Here is a 21,723-nt window from a genome sequence, read left to right on the forward strand (position 1 = left end):
ATCCAGAAGATAAATCCAAAAAACCCAAACAAGAAATCATAAAATTTTCAAAAGCTAGGGCCTCTAAACGAAATCGTTCTCGGATCAGGCTTTCCAACCAAAAAAAATCTTTCCTTCTGTAACCAAACACTGGAAAGTGTTGAAAGCGTGGAAAAGGCTTTCCTTTCCGTCCTTTTCAGCCGCATTCCTCCGAACCAAACATGGTAATTAAAAAAAGGGGGTTTTGCAAAAGAAGTCCTCTACTATGCTTTATTTGCACAAACAGTCTTCTAGTTTTGCAATTTGCAAATAGAGTCACCACCTTTGAGTGAATTTTGCAAATCAGGTCATGCCATCTATTTGTGACCAAAATGCCCATGATCTTTTTCACTCGTAAAAGACCAAAAATTACTTTTATATAAACCGATGAAAATTACCTAGACACCTAGTAAAAGGACCAACATACCCATGAAGCTCACTTATATGATTTGATACATGGGTCTCACTAACCCAATTCAAATCCATGCATCAAGCGAGGCCCACCAATTTTAGGGGTGCAACTTGGGCGGGCTCAACCCCAACCCGACGGGTTCAACCCGGGAAAAAGTCGGGTTGGGTTGAGTTCGTGTTGGGTTCGGGTTTTCTCAACCCGCGTTGAGTTTGGGTCGGGTTCGGGTTGAGGGCTTAGGCAACCCAAGCCTAGTAAACCCGACTTTTTTAATAAATTTTTTAATTTTTTAAGCTAAAAAACTCGGGTTGGGTCGGGTTGAAGTTGGGTTGGGTCGAGTTCGGGTTGGAAAAAAGGGTTCCTCGGGTCGGGTCGGGTTGAACCTTGTCAGGTTGGAACTCGGGTTTGGGTTCGAGTTGGCCTCAACCCGACCCAACTCGACCCGAGTTGCACCCCTATGCACCATGTTGCCTCGTGCTTTGATGGTAGGTTCTACAGTACAGTCATGTATATGGGGGGCCCACCACTTTACATGTCATGTTTTGTTTTGATGGGGTGGGCCCACTTTTTGACACCCATGCATAAGAATGCTAGTCTATCTAAAGAGGGAAAAATTGCAAATGGGGGACACCACAATATGAGAATTGCCCATGGGGGACACAATTTTGAAGAAAAATTGTTTAAGAGGGACGAAATGGGGGTTATCAAGTATCAACCCTCTGAATGGGGTTATCAAACTCTCAAAAGGGGGTTATCAACCCTCTTTAACAATTTTTCAAAATAGTGTCCCCCCGTTGGCAATTCTCGTATTTTGGTGTCCCCCATTTGCAATTTTCCATCTAAAAATGATATTCCCACACCCTTGATATTTTGGTTTTTTCAACGAGTCAACAAAAATCTAACATGGGTATTTTGGCCAAAAATTGATGGCATGACCTGATTTGCAAAATTTGCTCAAACGTGATGAATCTATTTGCAAATTCTCAAAGTAGAAGACTCATTCTGCAAACAAAACAAAGTACAAGACTTCTTTTGCAAAAACCCCTTCAAAAATTTCAAAGCATATTCAAAATCCCCAAATAGAGCAACCACTTTAGAAAAAAGCGTCGAATAAACTAGAGTGGGCTGTCACAAATTAGAAAAAAGGGGGTCGAATATTTCACTTCCGATAAAATATGAAACCTAAAGCTACTCAATAAAAGTCTTTTCTTAGTTAGTAGTTAACATGGTGATAAAAAAATTTCAAAGTATATTCAAACCCCTCAAATAGAGCAATCACTTTAGGGCTTTAGCTTTTCACGTGCATGAAACATGCAGCTTTCTCGTTATTTTTATATAAGAATGCCAAACACCATTAGATCAAGAAAACAATCCACCAATTCTATCCATTGCTACCCATAAGAGGAGAAGGGGAAAATGGGAGACAGACCAGGTAGACCTAGAGTGCTTACAGAAGTAGAAGGCTTTAATCTGATTCCCATAAGAGAAAAACTGAAACAGTTTGGAGGTCAGGCATGGCGAAAAGAGCCCCCAACCATCTACAGAGTACCCCATTGGATTCGCAAAGACCACGAAGATGCCTACGAACCACGTGTAGTCTCAATTGGCCCATATCATCATAACAACCCAAGACTAGTAGCCATGGAAGAACACAAATGGCGCTACCTACATGATTTCCTATCTGGAAATTACATTAGATTGGAAGATTGTATAAAGGAGATCAAAGCATTGGAGGAGAAAGCACGAAGCTCCTATGCAGAAACCGTGTGCCTCATCAAGGATGCCAAGACAACGGAGGAGCAAGCTCGAAACACGGAAAACCCGCGCATCCCCAAGAGCGAAAGTGATGCCTTCGTAGAAATGTTGGTGCTTGATGGGTGTTTCATCATTGAGTTCTTCCTGAAGTTGAAGGATAATAAGGTGAATAAAGATCCCATGTACACTGCTAAATGGGTCAAGCCTTCTATATTTGGTGACATGATGCTCTTAGAAAACCAGCTTCCTTTCTTCATCCTACAACACTTATTTAGCCTAATCCAGCATCCAACCTCTTCTCTAATGGATCTCGCCGAAAATTTCTTCATTTATTTCAATCAAAACGGAAAAACCCCAACAGGAGAAGTCCACCATTTGCTCCATTTATTTCACTTAAAACTTGAGCCTGATCCAATTGAGCACACTAAACCTCCATCATTTTGCTGTAACCTCCTTCCAATTTCAACTCCACGTCCTGCCCCGACCGAAATGACCATCCCTTGTGCCACGCAGCTCCAAGAGGCAGGAATCAAGTTTGTGAAGGGGGGAGAAAAAGATAACTTCTTGGAGGTGAAGTTCATAGAAGGGGTGTTAATTCTCCCACCTTTCATAGTCGAAGATGTTACCGAAAGCCTCTTTCGAAACCTTATCGCCTTCGAACAATGCTGTCCGATACCCGCGACTTTCTTCACCACTTATGCAAGTTTCATGGACTACATCATAAACACTAGAGAAGATGTAAAATTACTAGAGGAAAAAGGGATCATTGAAAACTTGCTGGGAAGCGAGAAGGAGGTCGCAATTCTATTCAATGATATGTGCAACGATGTCATCTTTGATGTCAGAGACAATTACCTCAAGGAAATCTTCAAGGAAGTGTCGATATATTGTGCTAGTGACTGGAACAAATGGAGGGCAAAGTTGATGCATGATTACTTCAGCAATCCCTGGGCAGTTATTTCTTTTGTGGCTGCCATTATCCTCCTCATCCTTGCCTTGCTTCAGACCATCTTTTCAGGCATTCCTATCTTCCACCATTCACCATCCCCACCAACCGGATCCTAATCTGGATGCAATTTGGATGGCCCAAATTACACCCAAATTGCAATTTGGATACACATCCAAACACACCATTAGTACATAAACTCTATTTTTCTGTTGGTAATAAAAATTATAATTTGAATGCAATTTGGGTATAGAAAGGCCCAAACTACACTCAAATTGCAATTTGGGTGGGCATCCAACCCTGCCCTCTTGAATAAATTATGTTTTCTTTCTTGATTGTAATCCTGTTGCAGTGGTTTTTTTTTTTTTTTTGTGTAGAGGTGAGTGCTGTGTATGAATTATTGTTGGGAATAAATGGTGTGAAATCTTTTGTTTTCTACACTATCATTCAGTTATTTCAACATGTTTTCTTGGTATTCATTTTGTGTTTCTTATGCCCATGCCTTCAATTGAGCATTAAAGCGCATATTCCCATGTGGACTGGCATCTTCCTTCCTTGTCTTTGCGCTAAATTTGGAAATTCTAGCTTTATAACATTCCTTGGGAATCGCTATTCCGTTTAGAGCATAAAAGGGAACTGAAATGACCGTTGATTTGACACTTTTTAACAGCGTATTTATTGCTTTTATGGGGATTTGAGCTCCCTCCATTTATCGTTGATTTGACACTTTTTAACAGCGTATTTATTGCTTTTATGGGGATTTGAGCTACCTCCATTTATCTTTCAGTGGACAAATCGGGATTCGTTTTCTTAGCAGTGCTCAGGTGTCAAACGGGCCGTACACGGCCCATGGTAAACTCGAGTCGTGTGTTGGCAGCAAGGGCCACTCGGGTCGGGCTGACAGGATCGTGACCAGAACCACTGGCCCAACAAGATATTTGCACTGATCCGAACCGTTGATCTCATAATTAGATTGTATAATGATCAGGACCGTTGGACTGGACCGAAGACATAAAAAAGATGATCCTAGCCCTACGAATGTGGGATTTCTATGGGCCCACTTATGCATATTATATAGAAATATAGAATTGCTCTGGAGAAAATATCTTAAAAACCCCACTTTTCTCGCCTCTAAGCCCCCAATAAACAAAATAGAAAATCTCTCTCTCTCTCTCTCTCTCTCTCTGGAATTTCAGGGAGTAGCAACCATGGCTTCTAGGGCTACCGATTCTCAAGTTAAAATCAAGGTACGCCTGTTTTTTTTCCTTTTTCCAATCTTCTCTTTCTGTCTACGTTCAATTTCTCGATTTCGATCTTTTTTCTTACATTGGAATTCTCCAATTTCTTTGAATCCGTCGTCAATACCCGTTGCTACATTAATCAATTCAATCTATTTATTTACTTTTTCCCTGGCTTGACTATTGATGAACTTGCAAAGATTAACCATTTCTGGACCTTAATTTTCCGAAAATTTCCGATCAGAATATCTCTACTTGCTATTAGCAAGTAGTGTCTGGTTGAGATTTTAACACTGTTCGTTTTAGATTGTGAAAACCGATTGTGATGCCCAAAACAATTATACAACTCAAATTTACATTTAGTCTCTGTTTTGGATTTTGAGAACCGATTGTGAGTCGGAAACTGATTATTGGACTCAAATATAAGTTTTAATTTGAGTCCAGCAATCAGTTTTGGACTCAATATCGGTTCTCAAAATCCAAAACAAGAAGGACCTTAAGTTTAAGTCCAATAATGGGTTTGGGTCTCACAATCGGCTGTCACAATCTAAAACGAACCGGGCCTTAGGATTTCTATCTATGTAGGAGATCTCTAAATTAACTTTTTGAGCTGGTCAAAATGTTGCTCTAGTCATTTAGAGCGCCCCCAATTTTTTTATTTATATAAATTACATTCCATGTTTACTTGATTTAGTAGTTTATGTTTTTCTTGTTATCATCGACTGTTGCACGATGTATACTGGGGGCATCGCCACACATCAGAAACCACAAATCCCTGTTCTAATTAGAGCATTTATCAACTTGGATCATACTTCTGTTGAACACCATTTTGCAAGTTAGATGTCAACAATTCAATGTAATGCCTTCCTAGTTTCCTCTTTGTGCTCCACTCTTGAATGATTCTCTGCATTACATGTCTGCAAGAGTGCTCTCTGAAGTCAACAGGTGTATCTCACCAACACATGTGCTTCTCCAAGAGATGCTTTTTTTTCAATCTGACTCTGATTGTAGTTTCCTTTGTGGATTACATTTTCTTGGTTTATTAAGCCATTGATTAGCTGTGACAGGCTACACCCCATCACTTTTCCATCACAGGGCTTGGGTCTCTATATTGCAGTAACACCTCTCATTTTTTATTTTATTTTTATCTTTGAAGGACTTTGTAATGATGTCTTCCATTTGTTATCTTTCAGCGAGATTTTCTAAGCCTTTTAGTATTGAGAAAAAGATATCTGGACCTTGCAAGCTATCAATCTCAAATCTTTTCTTTTTCAGAAGCAAGCTAGAATTAAGATTTAGAAACTGATCTTGAAAGCCTTTTCCGAAGTTGCTTGTTATGCATTTACGTTATTATTATTTAATTATATTGTACTCCAAAATCAGTTTTTTTTTTTTTTTAATGGTCAAAATCAGTTATTTGTAAAAGGTGATCTAAGACATCTATCTATATAAAAAGCTCAAGTCCTGTAATTTGACATTTTTTATCATTCAAGATGTATCACTTTGTGTACCTGGGAGCTCTAATCTTGTAGACTGCCCTAGATTTTTGCTAATAGAAATATTTGTCATGTTTTCTTGCCTCTGGTTTCTTTAATAATCTTGTCCAAATTTGTTGTAAACTTTAACTTACTCATAAAAAACCCCTTAATTATATTACTAATTTAAGGCAATAATAATGATTGAACAATGACCACGGGCTACTCCTTTCCTAGTGGCCTTGTGTTTTCTCAATCCTCAGTAATTTAATGTGAAAAAATGTGCTCATTTTCCATGTTCTTCTTTCAATTTTTAAAGCAAACACACACATAGGAGGCTGGGTGATTACAAAGTATTTATTATCTGCTAAATTTCTCAAGTGATTTCTGGTTCTGAATTTTCAAATAAATTATTAGTTAGAAACATTGGAGATTCATCATATATTGTCTGATCCTTTTGCAGACAGCCGGTGGGGGGCAAGAGTCTCTCTTGACCTTAACATCTAAGATCTCTCATCTGAAAAAGTACATTCAAGCTGCTAGATCTGCTTCAATAAAAGTAAGATATTTCATTGATGCTATTATTTTATAACCGTGGGTGCATTTTAACTGAAATGGGAAATGCAAGAAAAAAAATAGAGGGGAAACGAGAAACAGGAAAACAATAAAAAATCGTACAAGAAACGTCTTAGGAAATACATTAGAAACGTTTCAGAAACGATAGAGAAACATTAATGAAAACTCACGTGAAACACTAGGAAAACATGAAATATATGGTTTTGTAGATTTACATTTTGTTGAGTTCAAATTTCTATTTGGATATTCCTTACTTTTAGTTTTTAGTACGGCATAAGCTGTTGTTTACCTTTTTAATATGTATTCCACAATTTTATTTTTTTTGTGTGTGTTTTTTTAAATGATTTTCGTAAGTTTCACACATCTTTCCCACATGTTTCACATACGTTTTCAACAGGTTTTTCATACGTTTCTCACTTGTTTCATATAAGTTTCTTATATGTTTCTAATGCATTTCGGAAACGAATTTCCCACCTTTTAGGGGAAACGAGTTTCCCACCTTTTAGGGGAAACTAGTTTCTCATATTTCCAAAACGCATTTTAGGGGAAACGAGTTTCCCACCTGCGCAAGGAGTTTCCGGTTACTATGGTTGGAAGCCTCTTTTGTTGGCTTGGCCGGGATTGGGTTTAACTTCACAGCTTGGAGTACCTTTTTTTGACACCTTTAGGTTTACATTGCCTTCCAAACAAAATCACGATCAACATCAATTTATGAGTTACTGAATGCATGCTTGTTTGTAAATATTTCTTGTGTCATTTGTTCTCTATCATGATAACATTCAAACTGCAGTGATTGATATATTATGCATGCATGTGAAGTATGCCTGATGCTATTCAAACCACATGCTTCTGCATTCAGCTGCTAATTTTAAGTTACTAATTTGTATCATTTTTGCTGTGTAGGAAAAACTTGAAAGTAATGGTGAGAATTTAGAACTACACACCTCTCAACTTTTTGCATCAGCAGTGTCAAAGAAAGATCTTTGTTCCACGGAGCAGAAAGGAACCAGAAACATGCTTTCATGTAGAATTGAAAGTGCTCTCTATAAGTTAAGTGGATCTGACCCAGGATCAGGAGATAGAGAAAATATTACTTGCCAAGAAGAAGTTTTGTTGTCAATAGTGCTTGGAAACAATAGTAGCGGAAAGAGTCTTATTCGCCTTATCAAGCTTCCTTATGTTGAAAAGATTCCACCATATACTACATGGATATTTTTGAACAGGTACAACAAAGTTCTATAATTTATGCACATATTCCCTACTTATCTTCTAATTTTACTTCAACGAGTCATATATGTTTTAATTAATTGAAAACTCATTGTAACACAAAGGAAGAGGTAATAGCATAAGAAACTAGCATCATCAATATATAACTGCATGGATGTTAAAAATGGTTTGGTGCTAGGAACAGATTTTGTTCACTACTTCATCGAATTTATTTGGATATCTTTGCTTATAGATCTGGGTAACCTTCTATAAACCATCACATTGACACGATACTATTTGACTTGCTAGAAGTAATTATGAAATATTCGTTGTAATTATAAAGCAAGACATGAAACTGGAAGGCATGTGAGTGAAACTATGAGGCATGTAAGCAACACATGAGAGTGGAAGGCATTCGAGTGGATATATGTAAATGGTTGGTCATGCCCTTTGGTTTGTCTAATGCATCATGCGTGGGATCAACAATGTATTATGACCCTACATTGGGAAATTTTCCATTGTTTAGTTAGTTGACATCCTCACTTGGGGAAACCAGCTGAATCTTATGTATCATGTTGGGTTACTGTTTCTCTTATCCAGGGGACATCTTGTCCCCTTCTTGATCAATAACCGTTTTTCTTTTCATGTGAATAAAATGTTACCTTTCTCAAAAAAAAAGTGAGATGACATCCTCGTCTATTGCTAGAACCCCAACGAATGTATTTCTTATGTAAAGAAAGTCTTAAAAGTTCCGAGGAAAAATAAGTTGAATCTCAAGTGTTTATTTATGAGCAACGGTCTGACCTTCTTGGGATATATTCTGTTGGCCATGGTAGCCGGAAACTCCTTGGGCGGGTGGGAAACTCGTTACCCCTAAAATGCGTTTCGAAAAGTTGGGAAACTCCTTTCCCCTAAAATATGTTTTGGAAACGTTTCCGAAAAATGATAAAATTTTTGGAAATGTTTCCAAAACGCATGGGAAACTTATAAGAAACGTATGTGAAACACATGAGAAATGTACATAAAACTTGTAGAAAACATTTGTGAAATGTGTGGGAAATATGTGTGAAACTTATAAAAATCGTTTAAAAAAAATATGTTTCTCATAATTTTTTATCGTTTTCCCATTTCTCGTTGCCCCTCTATTTTTTTCCCGCATTTCCCGTTTCGCTTCCCGAATTCGTTTCCCACCCCGGCAACTATGGTATTGGCTAATGGGTTTAAAATCGACCCAACCAAAGTTGAGGCCACGAGAAGTTGGCCCTACACCCAAATTTATCGGTGATGTGCGATGATTCTACGGGCTTGCATCATTTTATCAGCGGTTTATTCGTAATTTTAGTTCCATGATGGCACCTGTCACAAAGTGTTTGAATGGTAGTGTATTCCACTAAACCCTTGAGGCCGATCAGAGTTTCAACTTTATTAAGACCAAAATGATGAATGCTCTGATTAAGCACTCTCGGAGTTCAACAAAGTCTTTGAGATTGATTGTGATGCCTCACTTGTGGGAATAAGAGCTATTCTCAGTCACGAAGGATGCCCTATAATCTTCTTGAGAGATGCTGAGCAATGAATGTTTGAGGTACCCAACCTACGGCGTCGAATTTTATGTCATCGTTCAAGCTCTCTAACTTTGGAGTCATTACTTGGTCTGGTGTGATTTTGTGCTGAATTCGGACCATGAATCATTACACTACATTAATTCTCAATGTTTATTGAATAAGTGCGATGGAAAGTACATATTAATGTCTGAAGCAAATATGGGGATATGAATCGCACAACAGAGGCGTTATGTAGGACAGTAGGAGGTCCTATTTGTTTGGGACCATGAGACACGCTTGACTTCCTTAAAAATCAATATTCAATAAATACATTCTTTGCTCCTATTTTGGAGTCGTGCCATTCCTGAGGGATTCGTTATGCAAGAGCCTTATTTGAAAGCATCACAATGGAGGCTTCACAGTTCACTTAGTTCACTTTGGGCAGGCAAAGACCATAACTCTAGTCGATCAATATTAATTTTGACCTTGGTTGAAATGACATGCGATTCATTATGTACGCTAGTGCAGTACATGCCGGTCTTTCAAAGGACAAGCTCATAATGTTGGTCTTTACACCATTACCCATTCCTAATGGATTATGAAAGGATTTTAGTATGGATTTTGTCATAGGTTTACCTCTGACTGATAGGAAGTTTGATTCCGTCTTTGTCGTTGTTGATAGGTTCTTTAAAATGTTCCATTTCATCCCATGTCAGAAAACACGTCTCATGTTATGCAGCTATTCTTTAGAGAGGTTGTACTTTTGCATAGAGACTAGGTCATTCGATTCTGATAGATGCAGTAGGTTTTTGGGTCATTTCTGGAGAATTTTATTGACCACATTAGGGACTATTTAATTCAGTAGTGCTTATCATCCTAGACATATGGACCGACAGAAGTGGTCAATCGCAACCTAAGAAATTTGTTGAGATGCATACTTAGCAATAGACCTCATCGATTGGACTTGAGTCCACTTAAAGTAGAGTTTGCTTATAATAGTTCTATTAATTGTTCCACTAGAAAATCACATTTTAAAAGCATCTATGGATACCTTATTCCTCACCTTTTAGACCATACCCCTTTATCCTACCTTGGGAGATGTAATCCAATGCTGTGGACTTTGTTCAACACTTCAAGGAGGTACAACAAGAGGTATTAGAGTGACGACAAGCCAGCAGCAAGAAGTATAAGGTGGATTCTGACTAGCAAAGAAAAGACCATTCCTTCAGTGCGGGGGATTTGTTGATAGCATATTTTCGATGAAAGCGATTTTTGGTTGTAGCATACAACAAGTTGAAGAGAAAGAAGTTTGGATCATACAAGATCCTCAAGTGGTTGGGTCCAAATGCTTACTTTTAGAACCTCCCTAAGGACATGATAACTTCTCTCATCTTCAAGTGCTGATTTGTGCATATTTCTTGGAGACCCGCCAGAGCCCAATGACATTTCCACTCTACCATTCAAAACGAGCTCATCTTCAGAGGACCAGACTAGCCAGAATATGAATATCAGGACTATGGATACTCGTCGAGGATCACACTGTAGATATCTTGTTCATTGGTGAGATTGACCTTTCACTGATTGCTCGTGGATTGACGAGGCTGAGCTATTCTTATATGGGAGGAACTGATGTGATTTAGTCATCTCAGCTGTTAGATGTTGGTTTTCTATATTATACTACTGAATATATGTTATATTTCTTTTAGGTCGTATTCTATTAGTCTTGTTAGCATTTTATTTAGCCTAGATGTGGGGATGTCCATATCATGATATGACCCACTTACACTTTCCATACCTATCTTTTACCCACCTTTTATATCCTTTTCCAGGGCCCACTTACCCATCTTTTATAACCTTTACCCTTGGCCTACTTATACTCCATTGGCCAAAAGTCATGGCCCGCCACTTAAGTCCCAAGCCGCACCCTATATAAACACCTAAAGGACCCCCTCAAGCCCAATTCTTGAAAATCATGATCGGGCACTCCTCTATTGGACATCTGCACCCCCCCCAAAAAAAAAAAAAAAAAAACACCCTTTTCTCTTTCTCTCCCAATTTACCCCCCTTCTTTGGGTCGACTTCTCCCTTTCTCCCCCCTCTTTACCTTCAATTTCCCTCCCTCTCTCTGTGTCTTCCTATTCAACCTTTCCACTTCTTCTCTTCTCTACTTCCCTCTACTATACTTTCTCCATTTCTCCCTCGTATTCTCCCTACGACCCCCTCGTTCTTCGCTGTCTTGTTCTTCGTTTCTTTCCTCCCTCATACATCCCTACATTATTTTCTCGTCTTCCCTTTTCACTACCCCTTTGGTTGGGTTTATAAACTGTTTCCACTTCCCCATTATCTTTTATCCCTTTCAATCTTCATTCCCCCTTTTACTGATCTTTATCTTAATCTTTTCTTAATCATGATCCTTTATGGATCATGATATTTATTTTTTCTTCATCTTGATCTTTCTGATCTTTATATTTCTTAATCTTGATCCTTCTTTCATTCATCCCCCATTGTCTTGGCTAAGACCAGTCCCTTTTCATGTCTAGTATACCTATCCCTATTCCCCCTCTTGGAGACCACTTGCAACAAAACAATGCACGAGGCCTGGTACAACATCACATGTACGAATCCATCATATTTCTTTCATCGACTTACCTATATCATCCATTTAGGCCTTCTATCCACCTAACTACCAGTTTATTCCCCTAAACCACCCCTATTCATCATCCTTAACCTTTACCTCTCCTTCATCTTTGCCACTAGCCCACAATCCATCCTAGCTTCATTTTGTCATGGTTAGATTATTTCTTTTAAGATCCGTTTTGGTTAATAGATCTAATTAGAGATCTGATTTTCTTGATTAGGAGCCTGATTTATTTGATTTATAGCTTATTGTATGGAACTTGATTGGATAATTCGATTTCTATTGGTGGCCACGCGTAAGGTCCAGAAATCTGAAAATCATTTATTGGCCATAAGGGGCGGTCTTTCCTTCATTAAAAGGAAGCTCCAGGCCATTTTATTAGGGAGGAAAAAAAAGATCTCTTGTCTCAGAGATTAAGAAGATGTTGGAAAACTTTGATAATCCTTCTGACTCTACCACTTCAGGGAGGGAGACAATAGAGACAGGAACAGGAAAGGTAAAAGAGTTTCTAGGGATGAAGATGAGGGCCCTAAGTAAAACAGTTTCTGGGTTTACGACAAAGAAAAGGCTTCTAGAGAATTTCCGACTCGTAGAGAAAGGAGTATGGCCATATGGAAGAAAGATTGGAAACAGTTCAAGAAGGATGCAAGGGCGAACGCTGAGGAGTTCTTTAGACTGACGGGTAGGCACGACCGGAAAGAAATTTTTGTACCAATTTGCAAGCTCCCCCATTATATAGCAGCTCTAGAGGAAGAGTGTAGAGAGAGGCGGTTGAAATGGGAAGCGCAAATGGCTCTTGAGAACTTAGAGGTAGTTCCTCATGTTCCGATGTCTAATGAGGGTTCTAAGACTTCTAGAGACTCTCTAAACGTGGAAGTTAAGCCAGCTAGTTCGGTCGCGTTTGGCTCGGGAGGAATAGTCTAATGGTAAGGAAGTGGAGGTAGATTCTGAGGAAGTCAGAGCTGGAAAAATGCAGGAAGTTGAGTCCGATGAGTTTGACGAGTTGCTATCAGTAGGTGATGTCTTTGGGATCGGTTATGGCGATAATCTGGAAGAGACGAGGAAAATGTTTATGGGAATGGAGGAAAGAGATAAGAAGGAAAAAGAGGTTGAGGAAGGGGGGGCGAGGGTCGAGAGCCCTGAAGAGACTGTTGTCCGGCCCCCTCTTCTGTGAATAGTTAGTTTTTTGGTTGTCGTGTGTTTTTGTTAGGTTTCTCACGTTTTGTTTTTTCAGAATAGGTGGGTTTTTGGCATGTATGGGTACAGATAGTTAGCGAAATGGCGAAGGCCGTGGTGCTAAGAATTTACTACTATCAGTGATTAGAGGTTTGATCTCAGATCAAGTGGGGTTGTAGTTGTGCAAGTGCTATTTTTTTTTTGTATGAAGGTTAGACTCAATAGGTGATGGTATCTTCTGGGTTTTTGTAAGGAGGACGAGATGTTTCTGGTCGGTGTAAGGGTGTTACTTAATTTACAGGGTGTTTCGTTTCTTAAGAGTGTGGATTCCAATACTCTAGAGGAAGTACATGAGCAAATGAGACGATGAAGATCTTCACCATGCTTCGATATCTTTGGCCTTTTTCAGTTACTAACCTTACCTTGGAAGCTGTGGAACATACGCTTGGAAGTTGATTCCATACGCTTGGAAGTTGATTCCCCTTAGCTTGATAGACTTTTTGGTCATTCACTTTGGGTGATATCCTTCCTTAGAGCTTGTACTTGATCTCAAGAAGTTGGGAGTAAAGAAGATCTATTTGTGGATTCGGAAGTTGGCTGGGTTTGTAGACCTGTGTACTCAAAGTTGTAGTGTTAGATCTGGCTGGTGGAATTATTCTCTTTATCATGTTGTAATTAAGAGTAGTTTCTATTTTGTTTCACCTCTAGGATCAGGAGTATGCTCTTGACCAATTATGCTATGTAAATGCAAGTTGGGACCTCTGGGCCCCAATGTAATTCTTATTGTATAAATATATTTTGTCAACTTAAAAAAAAATAATAATAATTCCAAGGGTTTGAATCTTTGCGAAAACCTAACTATCATTTGATTACTACTTGCTGTTTCTTTTGCTATGAGAATGTATGACCATTTTTTTTTTAAAAGATAATGATACTTTATCTATTCATGAATCCCACATTACATGAGCAATTCCCAGAGGGGACAAAATGTCCCCACACCAATACATCACCCAAAAACAGGAAATAAAGAATACAGAAAACCAGAACACTAAACTAAGGCAGTGGAGGAACCATAAAAACGACAACAGTTTCTCCAAGATGTGTCCCCTCCTTTGCTAGAGCATCAGCTTGAGAATTTGCTGATCTCCTCATGTGAGATAGGGATGGACGGATAATTCGAATCCAATCGTGAATCTCGTCCACGACTCCAGCAAGTCTCGATGAGTTGGCACTCCGATTTGCCGCCCATGCGATGTCATTGGCAGAATCACCTTCCACTATCAGGGGACCAATATTGTGATTTGCGTACCACCTATGGCCAAACAGTAGTGCCCTAGCGTCTGATGAGTTGGCACTCCGATTTGCCGCCCATGCGATGTCATTGGCAGAATCGCCTTCCACTATCAGGGGACCAATATTGTGATTTGCGTACCACCTATGGCCAAACAGTAGTGCCCTAGCCTCTGCCTCGTTTGCATCACATGCCCCAACCGGACGGGAATAAGACACGATAGTTTCGCCGTTTGCATTCCGAACAACTCCACCTATGCCAGCCATTCCCGGATTCCCCAAAGAGCTACCATCAAAATTCAGTTTAAACTTTAAACCACCCATCCGGAGGTGGATTCCATCGCGGTTTTAGTCTAGACGATGATCTTCTCTCTGCGATGGCGTCTTTGCCGGCCATAAGAACATGAGTTATCGAATATGGAATCCCACCCGAACTCTTAGACCACGAGGTAATAGCAATTTTTATATCCAGAATGATCCGGTGACGGGACTTGGATGAATCATTGAAAATCCAATTATTTCGCTCCAACCAAAGGGCCCAGGAAACGACAAGACGTATGGAATCCCACACCAATTTACCCAGACACCCGTGGAAACCCCCGCCCCAATTGATGATAATATTTGAAATGCTATTCGGTAACACCCATGTCATCCCAACAAATCTGAATATGGCCATCCAGACTGCAAAGGCAAACGGGCATAATAACAATACATGGTCGAGGGTTTCTTCATGATTGCGACATAATACGTACCAACTAGCAAGACAGACACACCGTTCCTTCAACCTATCACAAGTATTGATACATCGATGGGAAACCGTCTATGCGAAAGCCATAATTCGAGGAGGAATTTCCGATTTCCATGTGAAAACCCGAAGAGCCAGTACCCCAACCCCCTCATTCAACCTTTTGAAAAATGTTGTAACAAAGAAACCCCCTTGTATATCTGGGATCCAAACCCATTTAACCGGTTCATATGATGATAAATAAGCTTTTGATAAACAACTCTACAGAGAGGAAAAAGCATCAATTTCACCATCCTTTAGGTTGCGCCTAAGCCGATTGTCCCAGAAAGAATTTCCAGTATTATTGCCCCGAACCAAATAGTCGTTGATCTTGGCCTCCGGGCACACTAGAGGTTGGAAAATATCATGTGATTCCACAGATAGAGGTTGTATGACTCTATTTTATTTAAACTAGAATCTATATACGGCCCTAAAGTTCCCCAAAAATGACTCACCAACCCTAGGTTTGCACTAGTTGCTTTTGGCGTTGATAGGTTTTATAGAAGGAAGGGGAGATGTTAAGTGGTGGGCCATAACACAGTCAATAGGATATCAGATTGGGTTGGCCAATGAGGAAATAACTAAGGGTTGGGGGTTTAAGTGGTGGGCCATGGTAGCGGCTAATAGGATATAAGGATTCTCTTAGGGGGCATTTGGATTGTCGGAATATGGAATTAGGAATTGGTATCGATCCTTCTTCTGAATATTCCGGCGTTTGGATTGAGTTGAACGCCAGAATTTTTGGCGGAACCCGTAACCATGGTTTAAAATTTCGATTTCAGTGACTGAAATTCCAAAATTTCGACTGAAATTTCAAAATTTCGGTCGAAATTTTGTAAAAATTTAAAAAGAATATTTAATTGATTTGAAATTTCGGCCGAAATTTTGTAACATTTTTTTTTTAAAGATTTCAATTTTCTCGAAATTTCGAACCGAAATTCCGAGATTTCGGTTTTGGTCTCCACTGAAATCCGAAATTTCGGATTTCGGTCGAAATTTAAAACCATGCCCGCAACCCACCAATTGCAGATTCCGCTCTCTCTCTCTCTCTCTCTCTCTCTCTCTCTCTCTCTCTCTCTCTCTCTCTCTCTCATCCCGAAATTCTTTTACCCATGCATTCTCTCCTATGTGTGACTCTCTCTCTCTCCCAAATCTGCCTCTCTCTCTCTCTCTTCCCCTAAAATCACTCCCAAATCTCTCTCCCCCTCTCAAATCGTCTTACGATTTTCATTCTTTTTAATGGCATGAGGATTTTTGTTTTAATCATGCAAATCCTTATATTTAGGGTTTGAGATAGGAGAGAATCTCACCCCCTTATTTTCGGGTTGAAGATCTACGAATCTCCGTTAGATATCTGTAGACTGTAGATCTTTATTAATATGGAAGAAATGAAACTGAAAGAGTAGAGAGGTTGAAGTGGGCTTTCCTGTATATCGTTTGACCTTTCCGTTACTTTTATGGTGGATTCACTTATTGTCGACATTCTTGAATTGAAATATTTTTTTCCTACCCCCACTGATTATGAACTCACCGTTTGGGCATCTTTTCTTTATAATTTCCTATAAAGATTCTTTTTGTTGTCCTTTTCTCAAAATTGTTTCACACAGCACAGAAACCAAAGAATGGCTGAAGATCAATCAGTCGTTGGAAGGAGACGTATTTATTATGATCAATGTGGAAGTGAAGCTCTGATTTGTAGTGATAGTGAGGAAGAGGTTGCAGAACCAGTGGCAGAGAAGCATGAGTTCTCTGAAGGTGAAGATCAGATTTTGTGGTAAGGACATATATATGTGCCATTTATTATTTATTGTTAATTTTTTTCATTTTTTTGTTATCAGGCTGCAACAGAGATTAATATGTTCATTCATAAAAACATGATCCTATGTGTGTCAGCTCACCATTTATAACCATATTTGTTTAAAAACTTGTAATTGGACAACAGCTTGCCAAGGTAAAACCGAGTCAACTTGTGTGGATCAATGCCAGTCCAAGAAGTTTTTTATTGACTTAGGGCCAAAGCCAAGTCATCTCAGGAGAGTAAATGATTCATTCAAGAGAGATTTTAAACAGTAATGACCATTAGTTTCCTAAAGTTTCCTAACTTCTTGATGACATCTCAAGGAATGAAAGATTCTACTATGTTTGATTTGTGGTCTCGCTTTGTAAGAATATTTGAAGTCTTAAACCTCGAAATAATCTGTAAGACTAATAACTCCATAGTTCCTAAAATGGCTATCTTTCATTTTAAATGTTTCTTTCCCTTCAAATTGTGAAATGTATCCAAATTTTCTTTTGGAGAATGAAATATGGTGCCAATATATTATTTTGAGAGTAGTTTGAATCTGTGTAATAAAATTCAATGTTAATTGATAAATCTTCTAAAGTGGAGACCTGGCAGCTGTAGTCAACTCTAAATAGTTTGTAGGTGTTACACATCCATAATTTTGCTTAGGTGGAGCATGCGAGAGGGTTCACTTGGCTGTAACAACTCTTACAAGATATCATGATCAGAGGCTTCCATAATGTTAAGTTTATATTGTTTGATTTTATTAAAGGACATGTTCCAAACATGTTTATGAATTTCTTGTTTCCTATCCTTGCTTTTTCAGGAAAACCGTTGAGGAGTGTGGGTTAAATCAGGAGGTACTGAATATCCTTACCCAGTTTATTGAAGCATCCTCTTCTGAAATACAGGTAACTAGCTAAAGCTTAACATCCTGGCGGAGATTTTATTTTCTTATACTGAACTTATTGGTTTCTGCGTGTTTTTCTTGTAGTCTTCAGAATTGTGGATGTTTTGTTTGCTTTTTATAATTATTTATAATGATCATTCTGTGTCTTTGTCTGTGATTTAGTTTCAAATTATTTTACAAAAGCTGTTCTTATGCGGAGTGGTGTATTTATTTTGACTTTTGCAGGAAAGATATGACACCCTTGTGGAGAAAAATAGGGAGAAAACAATTAAAAATGTTGATAGTGTTGATGAGATGGGATCTGAGAGGAGCATATTCTTAGACAAGAGCCTAAGTGCGGCTCTGGACTCTTTTGATAATCTTTTCTGCCGTCGTTGCTTGGTAGTTTCATTCTCCAGACTGTATTTGGCCTTATATCATTTGTGGAAGACAGGCCTTTATCTACCTTTGTTTACTTCTGAGCAACCGCCAAATGAATTTGATAATTATCTTTTGAGTCTCTATTGTGCAGGTATTTGACTGTCGTTTGCATGGCTGCTCGCAAAATCTTATTATCCCTGTAAGTTGTAGAGCTTTTACATTCTTTAGGGACATGGGATTTGCAGAGTAAGTTCCTTATTTGTGATTTTAAGAGGATTTCATGCTGGGCAGAATGAAAAACTTTCATTTTGGTACGAGCTTGAAGAGAATGGGAATCCTTGCAGTGATCAGTGCTACCTTTGGGTAAGTTTGACTATTCTGGATGGTACCATTTCTCACAGAAAGTGGCCTTCAACCTATAGTTTTCTGGCTTACTAAAATTTTTTGGTTTCATGACATGCAATTACAGATAGTGACATGTACCTTGCACCTGAAATTCTGAATAAATAATGAAGATAGCTTAGCTCAGTTGCCGAAGTTTCAATTGCCTGATACTTTACTTTTTCTTGATGCTTTAATGTCACAACAATCATCTATACCTCTTACTAGACTCTGATATCATATTATTTAACATGTGCACAGAAAATCCTAACGTATATCCCGTCATTGGGATCTCTGCCCATACATCTATGTGGTAACATGGTTCGTGATGATTACATGTCTTATATAATAGTCCATCACAAGCAGTTCATTTGAGAATTTGTAGAGCTACTTACGGAAAAGTTTTTGGCCCATGTTGGGCTGAAGAACTTAGATAACTTTTTCTTTTGAAAGATGTAAAAAAAAAAACCTTGACAATTATAAATGGAACACAGTGATGATAGCTCAGTCAGAAATCTAGTGCCAGCTGAGGTAGGGAGGTTTTTTAGAGATGAGAAAGAGGTTTTTTAAGTGTTCTCTTGTCCAATCATCCGTAAAGATCCTGATGAAGTGGAGGCTAGGGTGCTTCTCACCGTTCCCCAAAATTCCAATACCATGCTTGACATATAGCTGTTTGTGGAGCACAATTCTTCAAACGTCATTGCCCTGGCTACAAGCCATTACCTAGCTCCTTGGAGAGTGGCTCATATTGTGGATGGGATTCTGGATTCTGCTTTTGTAATTTCTTCCCTTTTAATAAATTTGTTTCATTAGCCTTAAAAAAAGATGAATGTAATGTCCTGTATGGAAAAATAAGATATTGCTGACCCCAAATTTTTCTCTTGTATCTAGTTGAATTCTAAAAGGTCCCCCCTCTGCTCTTAATCTACTTGTACTGGTGTGAGACTGAGTTTACTATTTTTTTCTTCCAGACTCCCATTCTATGAAGAGAGACTGAAAATGAGTCACTGATATGCCCAGACCCTCCTCTCTTTCTATTTCACATATATAAGCTACCAAAAACCCAATATGGACCCTAATTGGGTAGCCCATTTGCTGACTTGCTGTTTCAATGTTCTCTTTTTCCTGCTTGCTTTTCTGCAGGGCTCACAGTAGGATTGAATGGACCAATCCGATTATTGCTGTCGAGGTTGATAAGTAAATGGAAAATTAAACAGTGAAATTATTATTCAAATATAAGTAATTTTTCTTGTTCTATTTTATACTTTGCTGCACTATCTTTTATTCTATCAATGCTTTCATTTCATTAATAATTTGGTTTTGATCTTGTGCCATAGAAGTGTTCAGTAGATGTAACTTTCACTTCAGCTCCTCTTTTGCAGGGAAGAAAAGATGTTCAAGACTTGCGTCTTGACCAGTCTCTTACAAATCACGATCCTAGCGCTATTTCATCAGAAGCTCCTATAGTCACTGCTGGGTCTTTTGACACTGATACAATTGCCATGGCAGTACCTCTTCCTGAAAATATAGGGAAGCGCAAGGGCTTAAAACATGGGAATATGCCTCTGGGAAACTCCAAGCCTGGTGACAAATATTTTCGGGGTTATGTTTGTAAGAAACAAAAGAAAGTGCTGGCATCAGATGGAGTTTCGGAGGCTAGTGAAGGTCTGCTAGGGTCAGATCTCATTTCCAATGATGATCAACTTAAAGAAGTTCTAGATGAATCCAGTGAATATCATTCTATGAAATATATTTGGCCTGGTGGTGTTACATCATGTGAGAATAATGATAATACAGTTGAAAATATTGCAAGCAATGACATTGAATTTCCTGTAGTGAAGCTATTACCCAGTTCCGGCAAGGAACAAAATGAAGTAGCTCTAAGTGACCATGCGTGGAACCCTATTGAGAAAGAACTATACTCGAAGGGGATAGAGATATTTGGGAAAAACAGGTATAACATTTTAAAATACCACTTTTGATATTGTTAAATCCGTTACGTATTTGGATCTTTTTGTAGCACAGTATCTAGACCTTGCATGGTGAATTACTTTTGGGGTTCACATCAAGTTTTAAAATTTGTAGTTACAGTATCCAGATTCCAGATTGTACATGATAATATTCTTCTGGTTTTGGCATCAAGTTTTGAAGTCTATATCATTTAACTTGTAGGGGCACAACTTATGAGTATCGTAAAGGGCATGGAGCAGTTCAAAGTAGTTTCCATCTTTATCAACTTAGTAGCATATATGAAGTTACTATCTTTTTTGTTATTCCTTAATTTCTGGATTTCTTGTACTAAGCCCCTTAGTTAAGTTCTGCAGTCTACATAATCTCTAATTGGGTATCATTAACTCATTCATATTTTATCTCTAGTTTCTGTAGCCTACATAATCTCTAATTGGGTATCATTAACTCATTCATATTTTATCTTTAGTTGAGTTCTGTAGTCTACATAATCTCTAAGTGGGTATCATTAACTCATTCATATTTTATCCCTAATCTTTTTATATAGTCATCTGACTCATCTTTTTAAAAAGAAGAAGAGAGAAAACCTATTTATATTTGTAAGGTGCAAATTTCTTGTCAAAACTATTTTCTTGTGACATGACCTCCAAGAATTCGTCAAGAAACATCCTTAGTACCAAAACAGTTTCTCAAATTTAAAAAAACTTAAAGGAAAGGACCAATTCCATCGGGCGGTCAGTTTGGCTAGACCTCAATGGATTTTATCAAGACTCATGATTCACCAAATATGACAAAAGACTTGCCCAAACTTGAAAGACCATCACTAAGATACTCCTTTAATTTTGCATTATGTTAAGTTTTCTTAAAAATTTACTAGATAATAAAAGACCATCATCATGATGTGATAGTATTTCTTCCAAATCTAGAAAATGATATGGATACTGCCACTTGGATTTAGTATTTAGAATGTATTCAGGAATATGCTTGACATGCAAAAGTATTGCTCATTTTTTCACGGTGTCCATATTCATACCCACACGTCTTAAATTACTACATCAGAGCTTGTCAAACTCGTATAACTTTAACTGTCAAATTCAAAATCAAAGTAAGCTAAGGCATAAGAGCTCTGAATTGTTAAACCACAACTTTTATGTGCCAGGTTACTGTTAAATCTTTCCATATGACTCATGATGTAAAGGAACTAAGATTCCTGAGAAAGAACGAGAAGAGAATGACGAAATAAATGGAAGACTATAGAGAAGAGAT

At 38.4% G+C, this 21,723-nt stretch overlaps 2 protein-coding genes across 5 annotated transcripts in view; both read left to right on the forward strand.

Moving 5' to 3' along the window:
* Positions 1-1,807: 1,807 nt before the first annotated feature.
* On the forward strand, positions 1,808-3,511 carry LOC143880845 (UPF0481 protein At3g47200-like). Its single transcript, XM_077383823.1, has one exon. It carries the CDS (start codon positions 1,844-1,846, stop codon positions 3,245-3,247), a length of 1,404 nt encoding a protein of 467 aa, XP_077239938.1. The 5' UTR covers positions 1,808-1,843; the 3' UTR covers positions 3,248-3,511.
* Positions 3,512-4,217: 706 nt separating this feature from the next.
* Positions 4,218-21,723, forward strand: part of SWN (SET domain-containing protein) — a 30,855-nt gene continuing 13,349 nt past the window's right edge. For 2 of the 4 annotated variants that reach the window (XR_013251966.1, XM_077384664.1), the window contains exons 1-9: positions 4,218-4,375; positions 6,305-6,400; positions 7,321-7,640; positions 16,668-16,829; positions 17,665-17,749; positions 17,974-18,129; positions 18,260-18,307; positions 18,400-18,471; positions 19,872-20,443. Coding sequence is in view for 3 of the 4 variants with exons in the window: in XM_077384664.1 (XP_077240779.1) it covers positions 4,337-4,375; positions 6,305-6,400; positions 7,321-7,640; positions 16,668-16,829; positions 17,665-17,749; positions 17,974-18,129; positions 18,260-18,307; positions 18,400-18,471; positions 19,872-20,443 (1,550 nt within the window). In the remaining variant the exon portion in view is untranslated. Of the gene's footprint in view, positions 4,376-6,304; positions 6,401-7,320; positions 7,641-16,662; positions 16,830-17,664; positions 17,750-17,973; positions 18,130-18,259; positions 18,308-18,399; positions 18,472-19,871; positions 20,444-21,723 lie in introns of those variants that run through there. The other 2 variants (XM_077384665.1, XM_077384666.1) reach the window with 2 other exon arrangements.

This window comes from Tasmannia lanceolata, unplaced genomic scaffold, assembly GCF_043159265.1.
Source record: "Tasmannia lanceolata isolate RefF3 unplaced genomic scaffold, GAP_Taslan_0.1 ptg000007l, whole genome shotgun sequence".
NCBI classification, from domain to species: domain Eukaryota; kingdom Viridiplantae; phylum Streptophyta; class Magnoliopsida; order Canellales; family Winteraceae; genus Tasmannia; species Tasmannia lanceolata.

What these genes read in the sequence shown, in the direction of transcription:
- LOC143880845 (XM_077383823.1), top strand. Translation starts at nt 1,844, where the DNA reads ATGGGAGACAGACCAGGTAGACCTAGAGTGCTTACAGAAGTAGAAGGC.